General features: G+C 43.2%; 1 protein-coding gene across 11 annotated transcripts; it reads left to right on the plus strand.

Annotated features, from left to right (window-relative positions):
• Window positions 1-3,002: 3,002 nt before the first annotated feature.
• Window positions 3,003-16,168, plus strand: LOC133136979 (B-cell receptor CD22-like). 11 transcript variants are annotated; one of them, XM_061254909.1, is made up of 10 exons: window positions 3,003-3,254; window positions 10,502-10,599; window positions 11,115-11,355; window positions 11,659-11,925; window positions 12,024-12,117; window positions 12,246-12,297; window positions 12,883-12,935; window positions 13,422-13,473; window positions 14,057-14,109; window positions 15,199-16,168. In XM_061254909.1, exons 1-10 carry the CDS (start codon window positions 3,200-3,202, stop codon window positions 15,260-15,262), a joined length of 1,029 nt encoding a protein of 342 aa, XP_061110893.1. In that variant the 5' UTR covers window positions 3,003-3,199; the 3' UTR covers window positions 15,263-16,168. The 11 variants fall into 11 exon arrangements, with proteins under 11 accessions (XP_061110893.1, XP_061110901.1, XP_061110910.1 ...); XM_061254917.1 differs by having other exon boundaries at window positions 13,425-13,473; XM_061254926.1 differs by having other exon boundaries at window positions 12,249-12,297.
• Window positions 16,169-17,370: the final 1,202 nt, after the last annotated feature.

Raw genomic sequence — 17,370 nt, forward strand, 5'->3', positions numbered from 1 at the left:
GCCATGTCACCTTCATAAAATATCACTATTTGCATATTACCATTTAAAAAATATTTTTTCATTTTCACCTGCTGAAGGAATGGACAGGCATAGAGACATTCCTCTTAAATCATGTGGCCGGGTCTGTTCCCTCTCTTGGAACAGTGATAATTGGGCTCTGTTTTTTTATATTATGAGTGCTATTAGCATCTCTCCAGCCCTGTGTTCATATTCCTATGTGTGTAAATGCCTTCCTATGATTGAAAAAGGCTCACAAACATGTTGACGCCTGCCTGTGATTATGGTCCTTAAATTCGGTTTTCAAAATATACAGTTGACGCACTGACGCTGTACACCAAAACATTGTACAGTTGTACAATAGTTCAAGCTCATTGGTTGAAAATTGTTTCTAATTGCCACAGCCACTGGCGTTTCAACATCAGCGTGTTCACAGAGATGGGGGAGGGATAAACTGTGTTGTGGTTTGAAGTTCCTCTCTTGACCGTTAGGAGTCCAAAATTACCTATTGTACCTTAAAATCATGTTTGCACTCTCCTTTATTTGGCCTGAGAGCAATGATGCATTATTGTTTAATCTGGCTGAATCTGCCATCATAGCAGTCCAACAAGTGGGCCAAAAGCAGTTGGCTTTAAAGAAATTGGAAGGTTACATTCTGACTGATTGGTTTATCATATGTTATACTCCAGACTCACCTATTCATTAATTATGCTACTACTACTTTTGAACCTTGCGCCTTCAAAGGGACTGTGAAGGTAAATGTGTGAAGGGCTTCAAACTACATTGAATGGCTTTATTATGGCATATATTGAGCATCAGCAAAAGCAAATGCATTGCTTCGAACCCAGGACCTCCTTGCTGTGAGGCGGCAGTGCTACCCACTGCACCATCCGTGCCGCCCATTATTATTATTATTATTATTATTATTATTATTATTATTATTATTAATAATAATAATAATAATAATAATAATAATAATAATAATCATCCTTGGGGGGGGGGGGGCACGGATGGTGCACAGCAAGGAGGTCCTGGGTTCAAATCCCAGTCAGCCGGGGCCTCTCTGTGTGGAGTTTGCATGTTCTCCCCATGTTTGCATGGGTTTCTTCTGGGTACTCCGGTTTCCTCCCACAGTCCAAAGGCATGCAGGTTAGGTTGATTGGAGAGTTTAAATTGCCTGTGGCTATGAGTGTGTGAGTGAATGGTGTGTGTGCCTGCCTTTCATCCAATGTATGCTGGGATAGGCTCCAGCCCCCCTGCAACCCTGTTCAGGATAAGCGGGTCAGGATAATGAATGAATGAATGATAATAATTGGAACTTATGTTGCATGCCTTCTATGTGACATTTGGATTCAGTTTTGTCTGTCTCAGAGCTCCCTGAGTATCATCAATCATCATGTATTGATTGCTCTACTCTAAAACCAGCGAATCATTTAACCAGGCTTTTATCAAGTTCCACAATCACCATGACCTTTGTCCATGAACACTTGTCATGCAATGTCTCCCACAGCTGTGCACAGCAGTATTCAGTGTGTTGTCCATTTCCAAGTTCATTAATAATTCCCTCACTATGAGCACCTGGCGGTCGAGCTGCACATTCACGCCTGTTTTCCGTTCTGGTGCCTCAGTGGTGGAATGACTTGCCTACCGGCTGCAGGCTGCCCCATACTTGCAGTGTGCATGCACCAGCGATTCAGAACCACAGACAATAGACAAAGCACAGGCATAAGTGCTAGCCAGTCTCCCTAAAGGGTAACCATAATGCTACTAATAGATAGGAGACAACAATATAACATTACTCTTTCTGATGAACAATGGCTTAACAGTGAAAAGCAAAAATGCCGCTCACTCATTTAAGAGGACATCCAGCCTCAAAACCTTTTTTTACTTTTCTTTTTTGTGTACCACTTAATTATATTGAAGCATTCTCTCGATTAGTTTTGGCTAGCTATCTTTTATAAGCATGTAGTGTGAGATATGGTATGCAAATTAAAGGTATTTTTAGCATGAGCAAAGATCATCTCTCGGGTTCATCGATACAACTCAGCAGTCTTCCTGTCAAAGACTCACTTCAGCATGGCCCCCTCCCCACCCCCGGGCCTGTATTCAGTGGCCGGGGGGTGGTGCAGTGGGTAACACCAACAACTCACCAACACCAGTGTAGTGCAATGATTGTGTAATATGTTGTCAGTATCCCACCACAATGTGGAATACACTTCCTGTCAAAGGTGTAACAAGGCTATATGGTTGTACTCAGGGTATTCTAGCTGCCAACTGTGGTATGCTAGTTTGGAAGTTGATTGTATTCTTCAAGGGTTCTGATTATCTCTGTTTACACTAGGACTCGGAACTGTACTGGCCTCTCAGGTCCTCTTCGCACTTATACTTGTGTTTGATCTGCACTTCGTTGTATGTCGCTCTGGATAAGAACGTCTGCTAAATGCCATGTAATGTAATGTAATGGTTCAAATCCTACAAAGAAATTTGGCAATTTACGTGGGTTTATATACAGTACTGTGCAAAAGTCTCACACAAAAAAGATACATTTATATAATAAAGTCTAGCGTGCCTAAGACTTCTGCACAGTACTGTATTTGTTTGTACATAAAACCAGCATGACGAAATAAGCCCAGCATTATTTCAGTAGCCTATGTAAACATGCATGGATGAATTTATTCAACCAACCGTTTCCACATGACATAATTATTACCAATTTGTTACAGATGTTACAGTGGGAAATACTTGTTTTTCAATGTGAACACTGAACATTGGAAAAAGTGAACAGTTTGCAGCATTTATTTCAGTTCTCTGAAATGACACATTCAGACACATATTGCACACATTCAGATACATATTACATTGAAGAATTCCTATTTGGGGCCAGACAGTTCTGTCTTTTCACAGAGTGAAAAAAAAGAAAAAAAAAGAAAAAAAAGAAGAAGTCAGAACCCAAAGTGTCAAAGAGATCTGAGGTCATCTTCCTCATCCTCATCCTCTCCACCCCATCAGGCCCCTCCCTGACAGCAACAGTGACTGTGAGGTACACAGCTGGGGCTGCCTCTTTTTCTCCAGCATCTGCCAGGAAGCATTGAGAGTGTGCTGTAGTGAGAGTGTGTGTGTGTGTGTGTGTGTGTGTGAGTGTGAGAGAGGGACTCGTTACTGAAGGTACTCAGCAGGAGGAACAGCTGTCGTGGCAGCAGAGATGGGGGTCAGATACACTTTGCACTTCTGGACACTGGCTCTTGTCATCCTACCGGGTAAGACCTGCTGAGGCTTCTGCATTATTTCCATAGGCTTAGTAACATCCATGTGATGTATGGTTAAGTATTGCAGCAATCGTCAGGTACTGGCTTATGCAATAATGCAATATCTTATGTGCATTACTTGTTATATTGAGGTAGACAGCCATTTGACTTTTTAATAAGCGCGTGGAGTTCAGTTTTTTTGCCTTTTGGAAGTATGATATCTTCAAAAGCGCTCCAATTACTTGTACAGTTCCCTCTTGAGCATAGTTTAGGTGTTCTCCTGTAAGTCATCCACTAGGCATTCAAAGCAGCTTCCCCCTCACAATGACTCAGTACTCAATTAATCTTTTCATGTGTGTCAGTGTGAGTTTTTCACTATAACTTTTGTAACAGAAGCTTACAAATGTTCAAATACACATACCTAAATCTATTTCGACATGAATTTGAATCAAATCCTTTTACTTAGTCTGTCACTTTCACATTCAAGTGTACACACACACAAACACACATCACATTTTGACAAAAAAAATAGAGAGTGATTGCTTTTTGCCAATTCCCTTCTGCTTGAAATGTATTCTGCTACGCACACATTGTTATGTACGGTGCAGAGAACCCAGACGCAGACCACAGGATAATCCAAAAATCGAAGTTTGGATGTTCAGTGGTCAAAAGCCAAGAGATCCAGTACAAAGCCAAGAACGAAAAGCAAAAGAATAGTCAAAAAAATAAGCGAGAGGTCAAAATCCAGGAAATCACAGGGCGAAGGTACAAAAGGGCAAAAACAAACTCGTAGTCAAAAAATACAAAATAACACGTCGAAAAAACCAGAAGATCAGATGAGCAAACAAAACAAGAGGGCAAGGCAGGTACGGAAGTCAAGGCAAAGGGGTGTCTATCAAGAATCTCTATAACAAGGCTTACACACAATCGGCACTTATTAAGATCAACGTTCTGACAAAGAAGCATACTGAGAATGGGGTTTAAATACAAGAGGGAAGGTGACAATCTAGGCGGGGCAGAGAAAAAGGTGGGCTAAACAAATAGACAACAGGTGGGAAAACATAATAGGGTAATAACATAATAACGGGAGGGAGACGAAAACGCGGACTGGATGCACAAGACAAAACATGTAAAACATACGGCTCCGGATTAGGGAGTAGACATTTGCACAGTTTGAAGACGTAGTGATGGTTAGAGACAGGCGCGAACACTTCGCTGAAACTAAACGAGTAATCAGGGATAGCATAGGGAGGCGGAGTTACAGAACAGTGCAGAAATACTAAGAGATAGCGTTAGTGAGTTAGTTACGTGAATATTTCTAAACTACCCAATAAAAGTGATTGTTAGTTAGTTAGTTAGTTAGACAGACAGTAAGTGTATTAATCGGATTAGTACTGTACAAAACCTAGATTAGTAGTAGTTAGTAAGAATCGTGCTTTACAACATTTAACTACCAAGAAAAAGCAGGAAGTAAGAATCGCGAGTTTTAGAAAAAATGTTGAAAAACCGAAACTACCGTAACCACCAGAATAGTGGGACACGCAGACAGGGGAGTGACTAGACTGGTAAACATTCAGACGCAGACATAACAGGGGAGGACAATGGAGAACTGTAATGGGAAACATGAACCAGGTAACTAAGAAAAATGAATAATAAACAAGACTAAACAAGAAAACATACAGAACAAATACAGAAACATTACAGTACCTCCCCCCTAAGAAACGCCTCTTGGCGTTTTAACAGGTGGCACCGGATGAGTACGGTGAAAGTCTCTCAATAAGTCCTTGTCCAGAACAAATCTGGATGGTATCCAGCTTCTGTCCTCGGGTCCATAGCCCTCCCAGTCGACCAGGTACTGAAGGCCCCTACCCCGACGGCGAACGTCCATAAGTCGCCAAACGGTGTAGGCTTCGCCTCCATCGATAAGTCGGGGGGGAGGGGGGGGTTCAGGGGTGGGACAGAGAGAGTGGGTAACAGCCGGCTTGATTCTGGAAACGTGGAATGTAGGGTGAATCCGGCTCATGGTGGATGGGAGTCTGAGTCGCACTGCAGTGGGACTGAGGATCTTGGTGATGGGAAAGGGGCCAATGTATCTTGGCGCCAGCTTACGTGTCTCGACACGTACAGGGATGTCTCTGGTGGTCAGGAAAACCTTTTGTCCAGTACGGTAGGTGGGTGCCTTGGACCGATGCCGGTCGGCTGTTGCCTTCATCCGGGTACTGGCGCGCTGCAGGTTCATGCGGGTAGCTTTCCAGGTCCTGATGCAGCGCCGGATGAAGGCTCCAGCCGACGGGACTCCCACCTCCTCCTCTTGGGCAGGGAACAATGGGGGTTGATAACCTAGGCAGCACTCAAAAGGAGAAAACTTAGAAGCAGAGGAGGTGTGGGAGTTAATGGCGTATTCGGCCCAGGGCAACATCTCACTCCACGAAGCAGCGTTACGCTCACAAAGGCACCTAAGCACCGTCTCGATCACCTAGTTGGCACGCTCGGTTTGACCGTTGGTCTGAGGGTGAAAACCTGAAGATAAACTAGATGAAGAACCAATGAGTGTACAGAAAGCTTTCCAAAAATGTGCCGTGAATTGGGGACCTCTATCGGTGACAATGTTGGAGGGAATACCATGCAGACGAATGACATGTTGGGTAAGTAAGTTGGCTGTTTCTTTGGCTGAGGGGAGTTTGGTGAGGGGAACAAAATGCACAGCTTTGGAGAATCTATCTACTATAGTGAGTATGGTGGTGAAAGTGTTGGAGGGGGGTAACCCAGTGACAAAATCTAGTGCTATGTGAGACCAAGGGCGGTGAGGGATAGGAAGGGGTTGTAACAGACCTGGTGGGGGTGAGTGAGATGGTTTACCTCGGGCACAGACCGAGCAGGCAGTAACAAAGTCCAGCACATCCCTCTTGAGGCCCGACCACCAGAATCTTCTCTGGATAAATGTGGTGGTACATGAGATCTCAGGGTGGCATGAGAGGAGAGAAGAGTATCCCCATTATAACACCTGCATCCTGGCTGCTGGAGGTACATATAGGCGGTCAACCGGACAGTTACTCGGGCCTGCTTCACCATTCTGGGCCGTGCGGACAATGTCCTCGATCTCTAACTGTACCGCGTTGATGAAGCAGTCCGTGGGAAGGATGGTGTCCGGCCTCTCCTCCTTGCTGGAGGGTTCGAATCGTCTGGATAGGGCGTCGGGCTTGGCGTTTTTAGATCCTGGACGGTAGGCAAGGGTGAAATTAAACCTTGAGAAGAATAATGCCCATCGGGCCTGGCGAGAGTTGAGCCTCTTGGCAGTTTTCAGGTATTCCAGGTTCTTGTGGTCGGTCCACACCAAGAAGGGGACCTGAGCTCCCTCCAGCCAGAGCCTCCACTCCTCCAAGGCTAGTTTCACCGCAAGGAGTTCACGGTTGCCGATGTTGTAGTTCTCCTCAGTGGTAGATAGGCGGCGAGAGAAGAATGCACAGGGGTGAACCTTGTTGTCCTTGCTGGAACGTTGTGACAGGACCGCCACTACCCCGATGTTCGAGGCATCCACCTCAACGATAAATTGCCTGGTTGGGTCGGGATGGATCAGGATAGGGGCTGTGGTGAATTGGTCCTTCAGACTGCTAAACGCCTGATTGGCCTTCTCGTTCCACTGGAAAATACACCTGCTGGACGTGAGGGCAGTAAGAGGAGCAGCAGTGGTGCTGTAGTTCCGGATAAATCGGCGGTAAAAGTTAGCAAACCCCAGGAAGCGCTGCAGGTCCTTGCGACCAGTGGGTTGAGGCCACTCGACCACTGCTGTGACCTTCTTGGGGTCCATGCGGATGTTGCCGGTCGAAATGATGTATCCCAGGAACGAGGTGGTGGAAACGTGGAAGACGCATTTCTCCGGTTTTACAAACAGACGGTTCTCTAGCAGGCGCTGGAGAACCTGACGAACGTGTTGGATGTGTTCCTCCCTGGACTTGGAGTGAATCAGGATGTCATCTAGGTAAACAAAAACAAACTTGTTAATCATGTCTCCCAGCACATCGTTGATCAGGTTCTGGAAGACGGCAGGCGCATTAGTAAGACCGAACGGCATCACCAAGTACTCCCAATGGCCTGTAGGGGTGTTAAAGGCTGTCTTCCACTCATCCCCCTCACGGATACGCACCAGATGGTAAGCATTGCGTAGGTCCAGCTTGGTGAAGATGGTAGCCTCCTGTAGCTGTTCGAATGCTGAGGCCATGAGGGGGAGAGGGTAGCGATTCTTGACAGTGATGTCGTTCAAGGCTCGATAGTCAATGCATGGGCGTAAGGATCCATCCATCTTGCCCACAAAGAAGAATCCTGCTCCAGCAGGAGATGATGACGGGCGAATGATGCCTGCAGCTAGAGACTCCCTGAGGTATTTCTCCATGGTCTCAGTCTCAGGGCGGGACAAGGAGAACAGCCGTCCTCTGGACGGGGTGGTTCCTGGCAGAAGGTTGATGGCACAATCATAGGGTCGGTGCGGAGGTAGCGATGTGGCTCGGGACTTACAGAAGACCTCTCCAAGGTCCAGGTACTTGGTTGGGATCCCTTCCAGATCCGGAACCTTCTCGGGAACCCTTCTCGAGACAGGGGTGTGGGCCTGGCGAAGGCAATGAGCAGAACAGAATGGGCTCCAGCCCAAAATCTCATGTCTCTCCCTGTCCACCTCAGGGTTGTGTTTCCCGAGCCAGGGATGGCCCAGGACGATGGGGGAATGTGGGGAATCTATGATGTGGAGCACCAGCTCCTCTTGATGGTTGCCGGAGATCAGCATCTTAAGGGGAATGCTCTTGTGGGTGATGCTGGCCAGTCTCTGGCCGCTGAGTGAGTTGGCCACCAGGGACTGTGGCATCTGGGTCAGTGGAATGCCCCACCTGGTGGCCACCCCGCGGTCCAGAAAACTAGCTTCGGCTCCGGAGTCAATGAGGGCAGAGATCCTCCTCGTCTGCCCCTCCCAGGAGATGGTGACAGGAAAACAGGTGCGGTTCTTGGAGGAGACTTCCACAGGAGTCACGCCCACTAGTGCTCCTCCAGTGACTAGTGGGCGTTGGCTTCCCGGGCAGGTTGAGACAAAGTGTCCCTCCTGGCCGCAGTAGAGACATAACCGACCCCTCATCCTCCGTTCCTTCTCCTCACGGGGCAGCCTGGCACGATCCACCCTCATGGGTTCAGTCTCGGCGGTGTTGGTAGGGCATTCCACCCGGGGTGAGGGAACAGACCAGACTCTGGGGATCTCCCCTCGAGACCGGACAGGACGGACTGGACTCTGGAAACGGTGGCCAACGCGATGAGCCCCTCCAAATCGTCAGGTAGTTCCCGGGTCAGCAACTCATCCTTGATTCGTTCCGGAAGGTGTCATACAGGGCTTGGCTAGCCCAGCCACAAGATGTCGCCATGGTCTGAAAGTCAATGGCAAAGTCCGACACACTGCGTTCTCCCTGACGCATGTGCAGAATCTTGCGCGCTGCTTCGCGACCATGCCTTGACCGGTCGAAAATCCGCTTCATCTCCTCCATGAATAGCCCTGAGGTCTGGACACAGGGTAATCCAGCCTCCCAGGCGGACGTTCCCCACTTCTTAGCGCGTCCCGTGAGTTGTGTGATGATGTAGGCAACTCGGGATCGCTCAGTAGGGAAGGTAGAAGGCTGCAGCTGGAAGATGAGTTGGCACTGGGTAATGAAAGCCCAGCATTCTCCCGGTTCTCCGGCGTACTTCTCGGGAGGTGGAAGACGAGGTTCACGCACTGGAGCCGGTGGTGCCGTGGGAGCAGCCGCAGCGCTGAGGGGTGGAGTGCCGAAATTGGGGTTCGCAGTCTGGAGGGTCACGGTCAGGTTAGCCAAACAGTCGGATACTGCCCGCAGCTGGGACTGGTCTGCTGGGTTCATCGTGGTCAGAACGTACTGTTATGTACGGTGCAGAGAACCCAGACGCAGACCACAGGATAATCCAAAAATCGAAGTTTTAATGTTCAGTGGTCAAAAGCCAAGAGATCCAGTACAAAGCCAAGAACGAAAGGCAAAAGAATAGTCAAAAAAATAAGCGAGAGGTCAAAATCCAGGAAATCACAGGGCGAAGGTACAAAAGGGCAAAAACAAACTCGTAGTCAAAAAATACAAAATAACACGTCGAAAAAACCAGAAGATCAGATGAGCAAACAAAACAAGAGGGCAAGGCAGGTACGGAAGTCAAGGCAAAGGGGTGTCTATCAAGAATCTCTATAACAAGGCTTACACACAATCGGCACTTATTAAGATCAACGTTCTGACAAAGAAGCATACTGAGAATGCGGTTTAAATACAAGAGGGAAGGTGACAATCTAGGCGGGGCAGAGAAAAAGGTGGGCTAAACAAATAGACAACAGGTGGGAAAACATAATAGGGTAATAACATAATAACGGGAGGGAGACGAAAACGCGGACTGGATGCACGAAACAAAACATGTAAAACATACGGCTCCGGATTAGGGAGTAGACATTTGCACAGTTTGAAGACGTAGTGATAGTTAGAGACAGGCGCGAACACTTCGCTGAAACTAAACGAGTAATCAGGGATAGCATAGGGAGGCGGAGTTACAGAACAGTGCAGAAATACTAAAAGTTAGTTACGTGAATATTTCTAAACTACCCAATAAAAGTGATTGTTAGTTAGTTAGACAGACAGTAAGTGTATTAATCGGATTAGTACTGTACAAAACCTAGATTAGTAGTAGTTAGTAAGAATCGTGCTTTACAACATTTAACTACCAAGAAAAAGCAGGAAGTAAGAATCGCGAGTTTTAGAAAAAATGTTGAAAAACCGAAACTACCGTAACCACCCGAATAGTGGGACACGCAGACAGGGGAGTGACTAGACTGGTAAACATTCAGACGTAGACATAACAGGGGAGGACAATGGAGAACTGTAATGGGAAACGTAAACCAGGTAACTAAGAAAAATGAATAATAAACAAGACTAAACATACAGAACAAATACAGAAACATTACACACATGACAAACATGTTTTCATATTGCTGTTATTGTACTATAACGCAATCATATATCCCTTTCTTAAACTTTATTAGATGTTCTGTACAGCTATTCGATTACCACTTTAATAATATTGTTATTCATTTCTGTTTTTAAAATGAGGGATAATGTTCCCTGTTGAATTACACTTGCTTGTGCATGTTAACAGCATGTGTATGGTCATCAGCATATGCAAGCAATTCTGTCAGTTCTACACAAGTCTTTATATGACATGTTTTTTTTTTTTTTCAGGTGTCCTTGGTGATAACTGGGGTGTGTGGTATTCAAAGACAGAAATCTGCGCAGTGAGGGAGTCCACCGAAACCATCCGCTGTCGATATACATATCCTGATAAAAACATGAAAGCGATGAATGTGATGTGGTGTAAAGCCAAAAAGTGTTACGACACCGACTATATCTATCACACCAATGAAGACTATGAGATCATAGAGGGGTTTAAAGGCAGAACAAACTACCCGGGGGATAAACAGAATACATGCACCTTAATGATTAAGGACATCAGGCTCGAAGACGCTGGGTATTACTCCTTCAGATTTGAAACGACCGATAAATGGACTGGTGTTCCAGCAGTGAACCTTCAAGTCACTGGTATTTTTATACTTTCTTCTCCAAACCCGGTTTGTTTCAGTTGTATTTCCAGATCTCAAAATGTCCATTAGGTTTTTACTATGGCACTGTATTGCATCTAATCTTCAGAATCAAACTATTGTGAACCTTCCATGTGTGATAGCTTTCTTGTTAGGTTGAATATGACTTTTTTATTGTGTTACAAATATAGTTTATCATAAAGTTTATGCATTGCCCTGGATGAATTTATAATTATTAAAAATTTTTCTGAATTCTAGAGTTAACAGTGAATACAAACCCACCAGGAAGAATAAAAGAGGGAGACAATGTGAATCTGACCTGTGATACAACCTGCAAACTGAACCAATCAGAGATCACCTTATTGAAAAACAAGCAGGACTTGGGACTACCCTCACTTCAGTTCAATTCTATTTCCTACCAAAACTCTGGAAACTACTCATGTGCTCTGAAAGGCAATATAACAATCTCATCTAAACAAATGATTCTGGATGTTCAATGTGAGTAAATATGTTCTCTCCATTTAAATATTGTAGCAATGTGTGACGCACAATTTACAGTTGTGCTTGATGCACAAAAAAAACTCCCGGTAATCATTGAGTTCACAACAGGGTGGTTGAAATATATTTTGTTTTTAAATGATTGTATCATTGTTTTTTATGTATGTATATGTATATGTATATGTATATCTATATATATATATATATATATATATATATATATATATACATACATTATTGACTGAGTGATGAATTGCTTGCTTTCCAGTGGCAACCAGTGAGTAAATAGTGTTCTTTTTTCAGATCCTCCCAAGAGCACCTCAGTGTCAGTGAGTCCCTCTGGTGAAATAGTGGAGGGCAGTTCAGTGACTCTGACCTGCAGTAGTGATGCCAACCCACGAGTACAGAGCTACACCTGGTTTAAAGAGAATAGAGCTGTATCCTCAAAGAGACTCAAAGAGACTTACACCATCAGTAATATGAGCTCTGAAGACAGTGGACGGTACCATTGTCAGGCTCAAAATGAGCACGGAGTAGACAACTCTACTGCTGTGGCCCTCACTGTAGCAGGTATGTGCATATTTATTTGATTCTGTTTTTAGTTCACGATTAAAGGCTCATCAGCATCAAACATCTTCAAACCTTTTGGGTTATTTCTAAATTTACAGCCAAACACAGTGCTCAACTGATAATTGCTCTAGCACTGGGGATTATTTTGATTGTCCTGGTTGTTGCTGTGATGACCATCGTTTATTTCAAGAGGTGAGACAAATCAATTTCCTATTGTTACCCAGTTATCATCACTTTCCAGGTCATTTTAAAGCAAGATCATATTTTTACTGTCATGCCATGAACCCGGGACCATGTTTAATTGTCTGCTTCCTCTTGAGGAGGAAATCTGAGGGCCAATCGGGTGACCCTGGCGGCATCAAGCAAGCTGAGGTGAGTTGGGCCGTCGATTTGAGGCTCTGGACCTGAGGTGTTGGGGTTGTATTGGGGCTGCTGTGCAAGGAAGGTCACACAGTCCAATCAGAATCCGTAAAGATAAGTGCAACCATCACTTTTCAGAGATGAGGGTGTAAAACAATGATTTTCTCCTTTTCGTTGCATTGTTAAATGTTTAACTAGTTCATTCCACTGCGAAATATCAGCCAGAAAATAAGTTGAATGGAAGGGAATATTTGTAAAGCTGTCTTGTACAGTAGCTATGATTACATACCACAAGTGCATCTAAGCTATTCATGCAGACCAAAAGCACTCTTATGAGCTAGTGTATTTTACAGCATACCGGTATGGCTTTCATCTGCACTGCTGTCTGTTGAGACCCCTTGGTAAACATGTGTGGTTGTGCCATTTGTACAGTATAATTGCTATGAAATTATCACGCACATTTGTTTCGCATGCCTGAGCAGCCGTGGTGTGCCTGCGATGGGTAAACATACTGCTTAAAATCTCCAAATATGAAAAGTGCTTCAACACCTTTCTTTTTTTGCTGCCGCCATTTTCGACCCTGCTCTCTCCTCTCAGGAGGAGGGAGTCAGCTACGCCTCCATTCAGTTCAAAAAGAAACCGGCAAAGAGGTGTGTACCTTTCCTTTTTTAATATGCATTTATATATAAGAACTTGTAGTTCTTGCTGCTGCAAATATGACTGTTGTTGTAGCTCATTATGGTGGTGGTGATGGTAGTGGTTATGCTAACCATAACAATAGAAATCATCATTTTGAGGACAGTGTACAGTATTGTGGAAGATTCGTGGGGACCCAAGACTTTTTTTTCTAAAATTGAAATTATATATTTGGTCTATATATAGTTTTTGTTTTCTACATTAGTGTGTCAGTAAAAAGAGCTAATTTACAAACATACATTTTCCTAAGAATTACATTTTGCAGATAAATCTCTGTATTTCATGAAATAAAGTAACATGTCAAGTAATAGACGACTTTTCGGATTGAAAAAAAACTGGCCTCGTTATCATCACTTTCCAGGTCATTTTAAAGCAAGATCATATTTTTACTGTCATGCCATGAACCCGGGACCATGTTTAATTGTCTGCTTCCTCTTGAGGAGGAAATCTGAGGGCCAATCGGGTGACCCTGGCGGCATCAAGCAAGCTGAGGTGAGTTAGGCCATCGATTTGAGGCTCTGGACCTGAGGTGTTGGGGTTGTATTGGGGCTGCTGTGCAAGGAAGGTCACACAGTCCAATCAGAATCCGTAAAGATAAGTGCAACCATCACTTTTTAGAGATGAGGGGGTAAAACAATGATTTTCTCCTTTTCGTTGCATTGTTAAATGTTTAACTATTTCATTCCACTGCGAAATATCAGCCAGAAAATAAGTTGAATGGAAGGGAATATTTGTAAAGCTGTCTTGTACAGTAGCTATGATTACATACCACAAGTGCATCTAAGCTATTCATGCAGACCAAAAGCACTCTTATGAGCTAGTGTATTTTACAGCATACCGGTATGGCTTTCATCTGTACTGCTGTCTGTTGAGACCCCTTGGTAAACATGTGTGGTTGTGCCATTTGTACAGTATAATTGCTATGAAATTATCACGCACATTTGTTTCACATGCCTGAGCAGCCGTGGTGTGCCTGCGATGGGTAAACATACTGCTTCAAATCTCCAAATATGAAAAGTGCTTCACACCTCTCTTTTTTTCTGCTACCATTTTCGACCCTGCTCTCTCCTCTCAGGAGGAGGGAGTCAACTACGCCTCCATTCAGTTCAAAAAGAAACCAGCGAAGAGGTGTGTACCTTTCCTTTTTTAATATCTATTTATATTGCAACTGTGTACAGTACTGTCCAAAAGTCGTGGGGACCCAAGATGCTTTTATAAAATAGAAATGATATATTTGGTCTTAGATGTTTCGTTTTTGTTTTCTGCATTAGTGTGTCAGTAAAAAGAACTAATTTGAGTTTGATTTTACAGATAAACCTTTGCATTTCATTAAAGTAACATAGCAAGTAATAGACTACTTTTCAGATTTCAAAAAAGTGTGGCAAGTTTTCTAACACTCTTGGAAAAACCTACCAACTGATTTATTTTTTCTGCAGGACAGTGTACCTAAAATAGTTTAAGGTGAAGGGTAGTCACATTTAATATTCATTTGATTGAGTTTTTAATGGATTACTGCTCTTTATAGTAGATTTTTCTATATTTAGAACCTTTAATTTTAATATTTTTGAAAGCATTTTTCCTATAAGAATTTTTTTGTGTCAAGTGGTACAAGTGCCTAACACTTTTGTACAGTATTGTGTATATGTAGTATATTATCAGTACTATTAAATCAGATAACAATGTTCAAATATATGCATATAATAATAATAATAATAATAATAATAATAATAATAATAAAAAAGTATTACTATTATATTTTTTCTGACGGCACAAATGGTGCAGTGGGTAGCACTGCCACCTCACAGCCAGGAGGTCCTGGGTTTGAATCCCCGTCGGCCAGGGCCTCTCTGTGCGGAGTTTGCATGTTCTCCCCGTCTTTGTGTGGGTTTCCTCTGGGTACTCCGGTTTCCTCCCACAGTCCAGGTTAGGCTGATTGGAGAGTCTAAATTGCCCATAGGTATGAGTGTGTGAGTGAATGGTGTGTGTGCCCTGCGATGGACTGGCGACCTGTCCAGTGTGTATTCCTGCCTTTCGCCCAATGTATGCTGGGATAGGCTCCAGCTCCCCTGCGACCCTGTTCAGGATAAGCGGGTTAGGATAGTGAATGAATATATTTTTTCTAATGGTAACAATAATGATGATGATTAGTCATGAAATTATGCATTTTTTGTTATTGAACAATGCTATAACAATGTTTTTATTTGTCAACGTGGACAGCTCAGCACAGCAGCAGGAGCAGCCGATGGATGACTCCAATATCTACAGCACACTGAAGAATTAGAGTCCAGCTTCCCCACAGCATTTACATTACATTTTTGTCATTTGGCAGACACTTTTAATCCAAAGAGATTTACAAGTGCCAGCAGGGGCCTGTTCCACAAACCAGGATTACTGAATAATCCAAATGTTGAATCCTGTTGTGTTTTTATATGATATGAATGGTTATGAGAGGTTATGAGGTTACGTGAAGTTAATTTGGCTCCTACGAAAAAACTATCATCCAAAAACTTTTATAAATCCCACATTATTTTGGCAAATGCATTTCCGAAGAATTAAGGGGGAATTTTGTTCGGCTCACATTTGATAAATGAGGCCCACTGTGTGCCTATACAGCTTTGCTAGTTAGCCCCCAATAACATGTGTTTTTTTTATACTTGATGTGTGTGTGTTTACATTTAATTCTTAATCTTGTATGTATATGAATTGTGTGTATGAATTTATTTGAATTATATTCTATTTTAATTCTACTTCCTTATATTCTATTTTAATTCTACTTCCTTAAATTCAAATTACATTTCTGTATCCTGTTTTCAACTGCAATTCAAATCCATGAATTGAATTGGAATGTCAAAGGCATTCTAAATTCAATTTGGAATCGTGCACAACCCTGGTGCGCACATAGAAACGGTCTTTTGCGTGCAAGCATTCTCTCAGGAAAGTATTTTTTTTATCATTGAAAGCCTTTCTTCAGCTATCCTCTTATGACCGCTTTGCGCAAGCAAAGATGTCTATGTTCATCATCCCACAATCAACCACAAAGCAGACAGTTAAGAACACATGCCAGTAAAGAAAAACAGGAACGGCTGCAAAAGATAACCTACGCGAGTCTTGTTACTCATGCAAATAAATGATGGTTACTTCAAGGAGGAACCTAAGGGAGCCGCGGTGTTGCCACAGGCTAACATTACATTACATTAATGGCATTTGTCAAACGCTCTTATCCAGAGCGACTTACAGTTGATTAGGCTAAGCAGGAGACGATCCGGGGATCAAACCGCCAACCTTGCGGGTCCCAGTCATGTACCTTAACCACTATGCTACAGGGCTCAGCAGACTTCTGGTTGCAGTTTGTTGCAGTTGCACATTGAGGACCAGTGCAGCCAAAAAGCCGAGTTTGGCTGGCTCTTGTGGAGCGGCATAATTGGCTCGCTGCTCCAGGGGAAGGGACTAGTGGGATCTACAAACATGAATGGAGAGAAAGCAGGAAGCAAGCAAAGCAAGACAGGGAAGGAATTGTGGGAAACCAGAAAATTCTGAAAACACCCGAATAGTGAATCACGCAGACAGGGTAGAACTATATAAAGACACAGACCTCACAGGAAAAGACGAGTGCAATGAACAATGACTGTAAACGGAAACCAGGCATGAATATGAAAAATAATAAAGTTACAAAAACACAGAATAAACTAACAGACATAAATACAGGATACTACAGAACTATTGGGTCCTTTCATTCCATCACAGTACAGGAGACCCAGTTTGTCACCAATATATTGTTAAAAATGGCTTATACATTTGCAATGTTGGGCAATTTTACTGCTGATCAATATCACAATTTCTATGTCCTCAGTGACTGCATGTCTTAATAATAAGCGTCAACCATGTGCTAGAGCTTGACATTTTGTTCTATATAAGAAGATAAGCGCCCAAACTTTTTTCTTTTGAGATTTTATCCAGATTTTCAACACCAGAGACAGCCACAACCAAAACAACCTTGGGTGCCAATTTTTTTCTATCTTAAAGGGCCCCTCATTTGGAAAACAGTAACATATAATGCAGAGAATAATAAATTAAGAATGCCCCCACACTTCGGTTCTGTTTCATAGTTCCTTAAATATAGAAATAGCTATTTATACATTAATGTGTGAGATTGGTAGAATTGTTACAAAGTACACAACACATTTTTATTATTATTAATACATTTATTTAAAAAGGACAAATGCATAGAACATTGCTTTATATATAAAATACAAAGTCGATGCCATGCATACAGGTTTCTAGTTTCTAATTTCCAACCCCTGTCCAGGCTTTTTAAAATGAAAACAGGAAGTACAGAAGCATAAAATCAGCAGCACAGCTGCATAAATCATGAGAAATCTTACAACAATA

This window comes from Conger conger, chromosome 1, assembly GCF_963514075.1.
Source record: "Conger conger chromosome 1, fConCon1.1, whole genome shotgun sequence".
NCBI lineage: Eukaryota > Metazoa > Chordata > Actinopteri > Anguilliformes > Congridae > Conger > Conger conger.

Coding starts and splice junctions, on each gene's coding strand:
- LOC133136979 (XM_061254909.1), top strand. CDS start 3,200: ATGGGGGTCAGATACACTTTGCACTTCTGGACACTGGCTCTTGTCATC. Junction 3,255..10,501: donor GGCTCTTGTCATCCTACCGG/GTAAGACCTGCT, acceptor TTTTTTTTTCAG/GTGTCCTTGGTGATAACTGG. Junction 13,474..14,056: donor GCGGCATCAAGCAAGCTGAG/GTGAGTTAGGCC, acceptor CTCTCCTCTCAG/GAGGAGGGAGTCAACTACGC.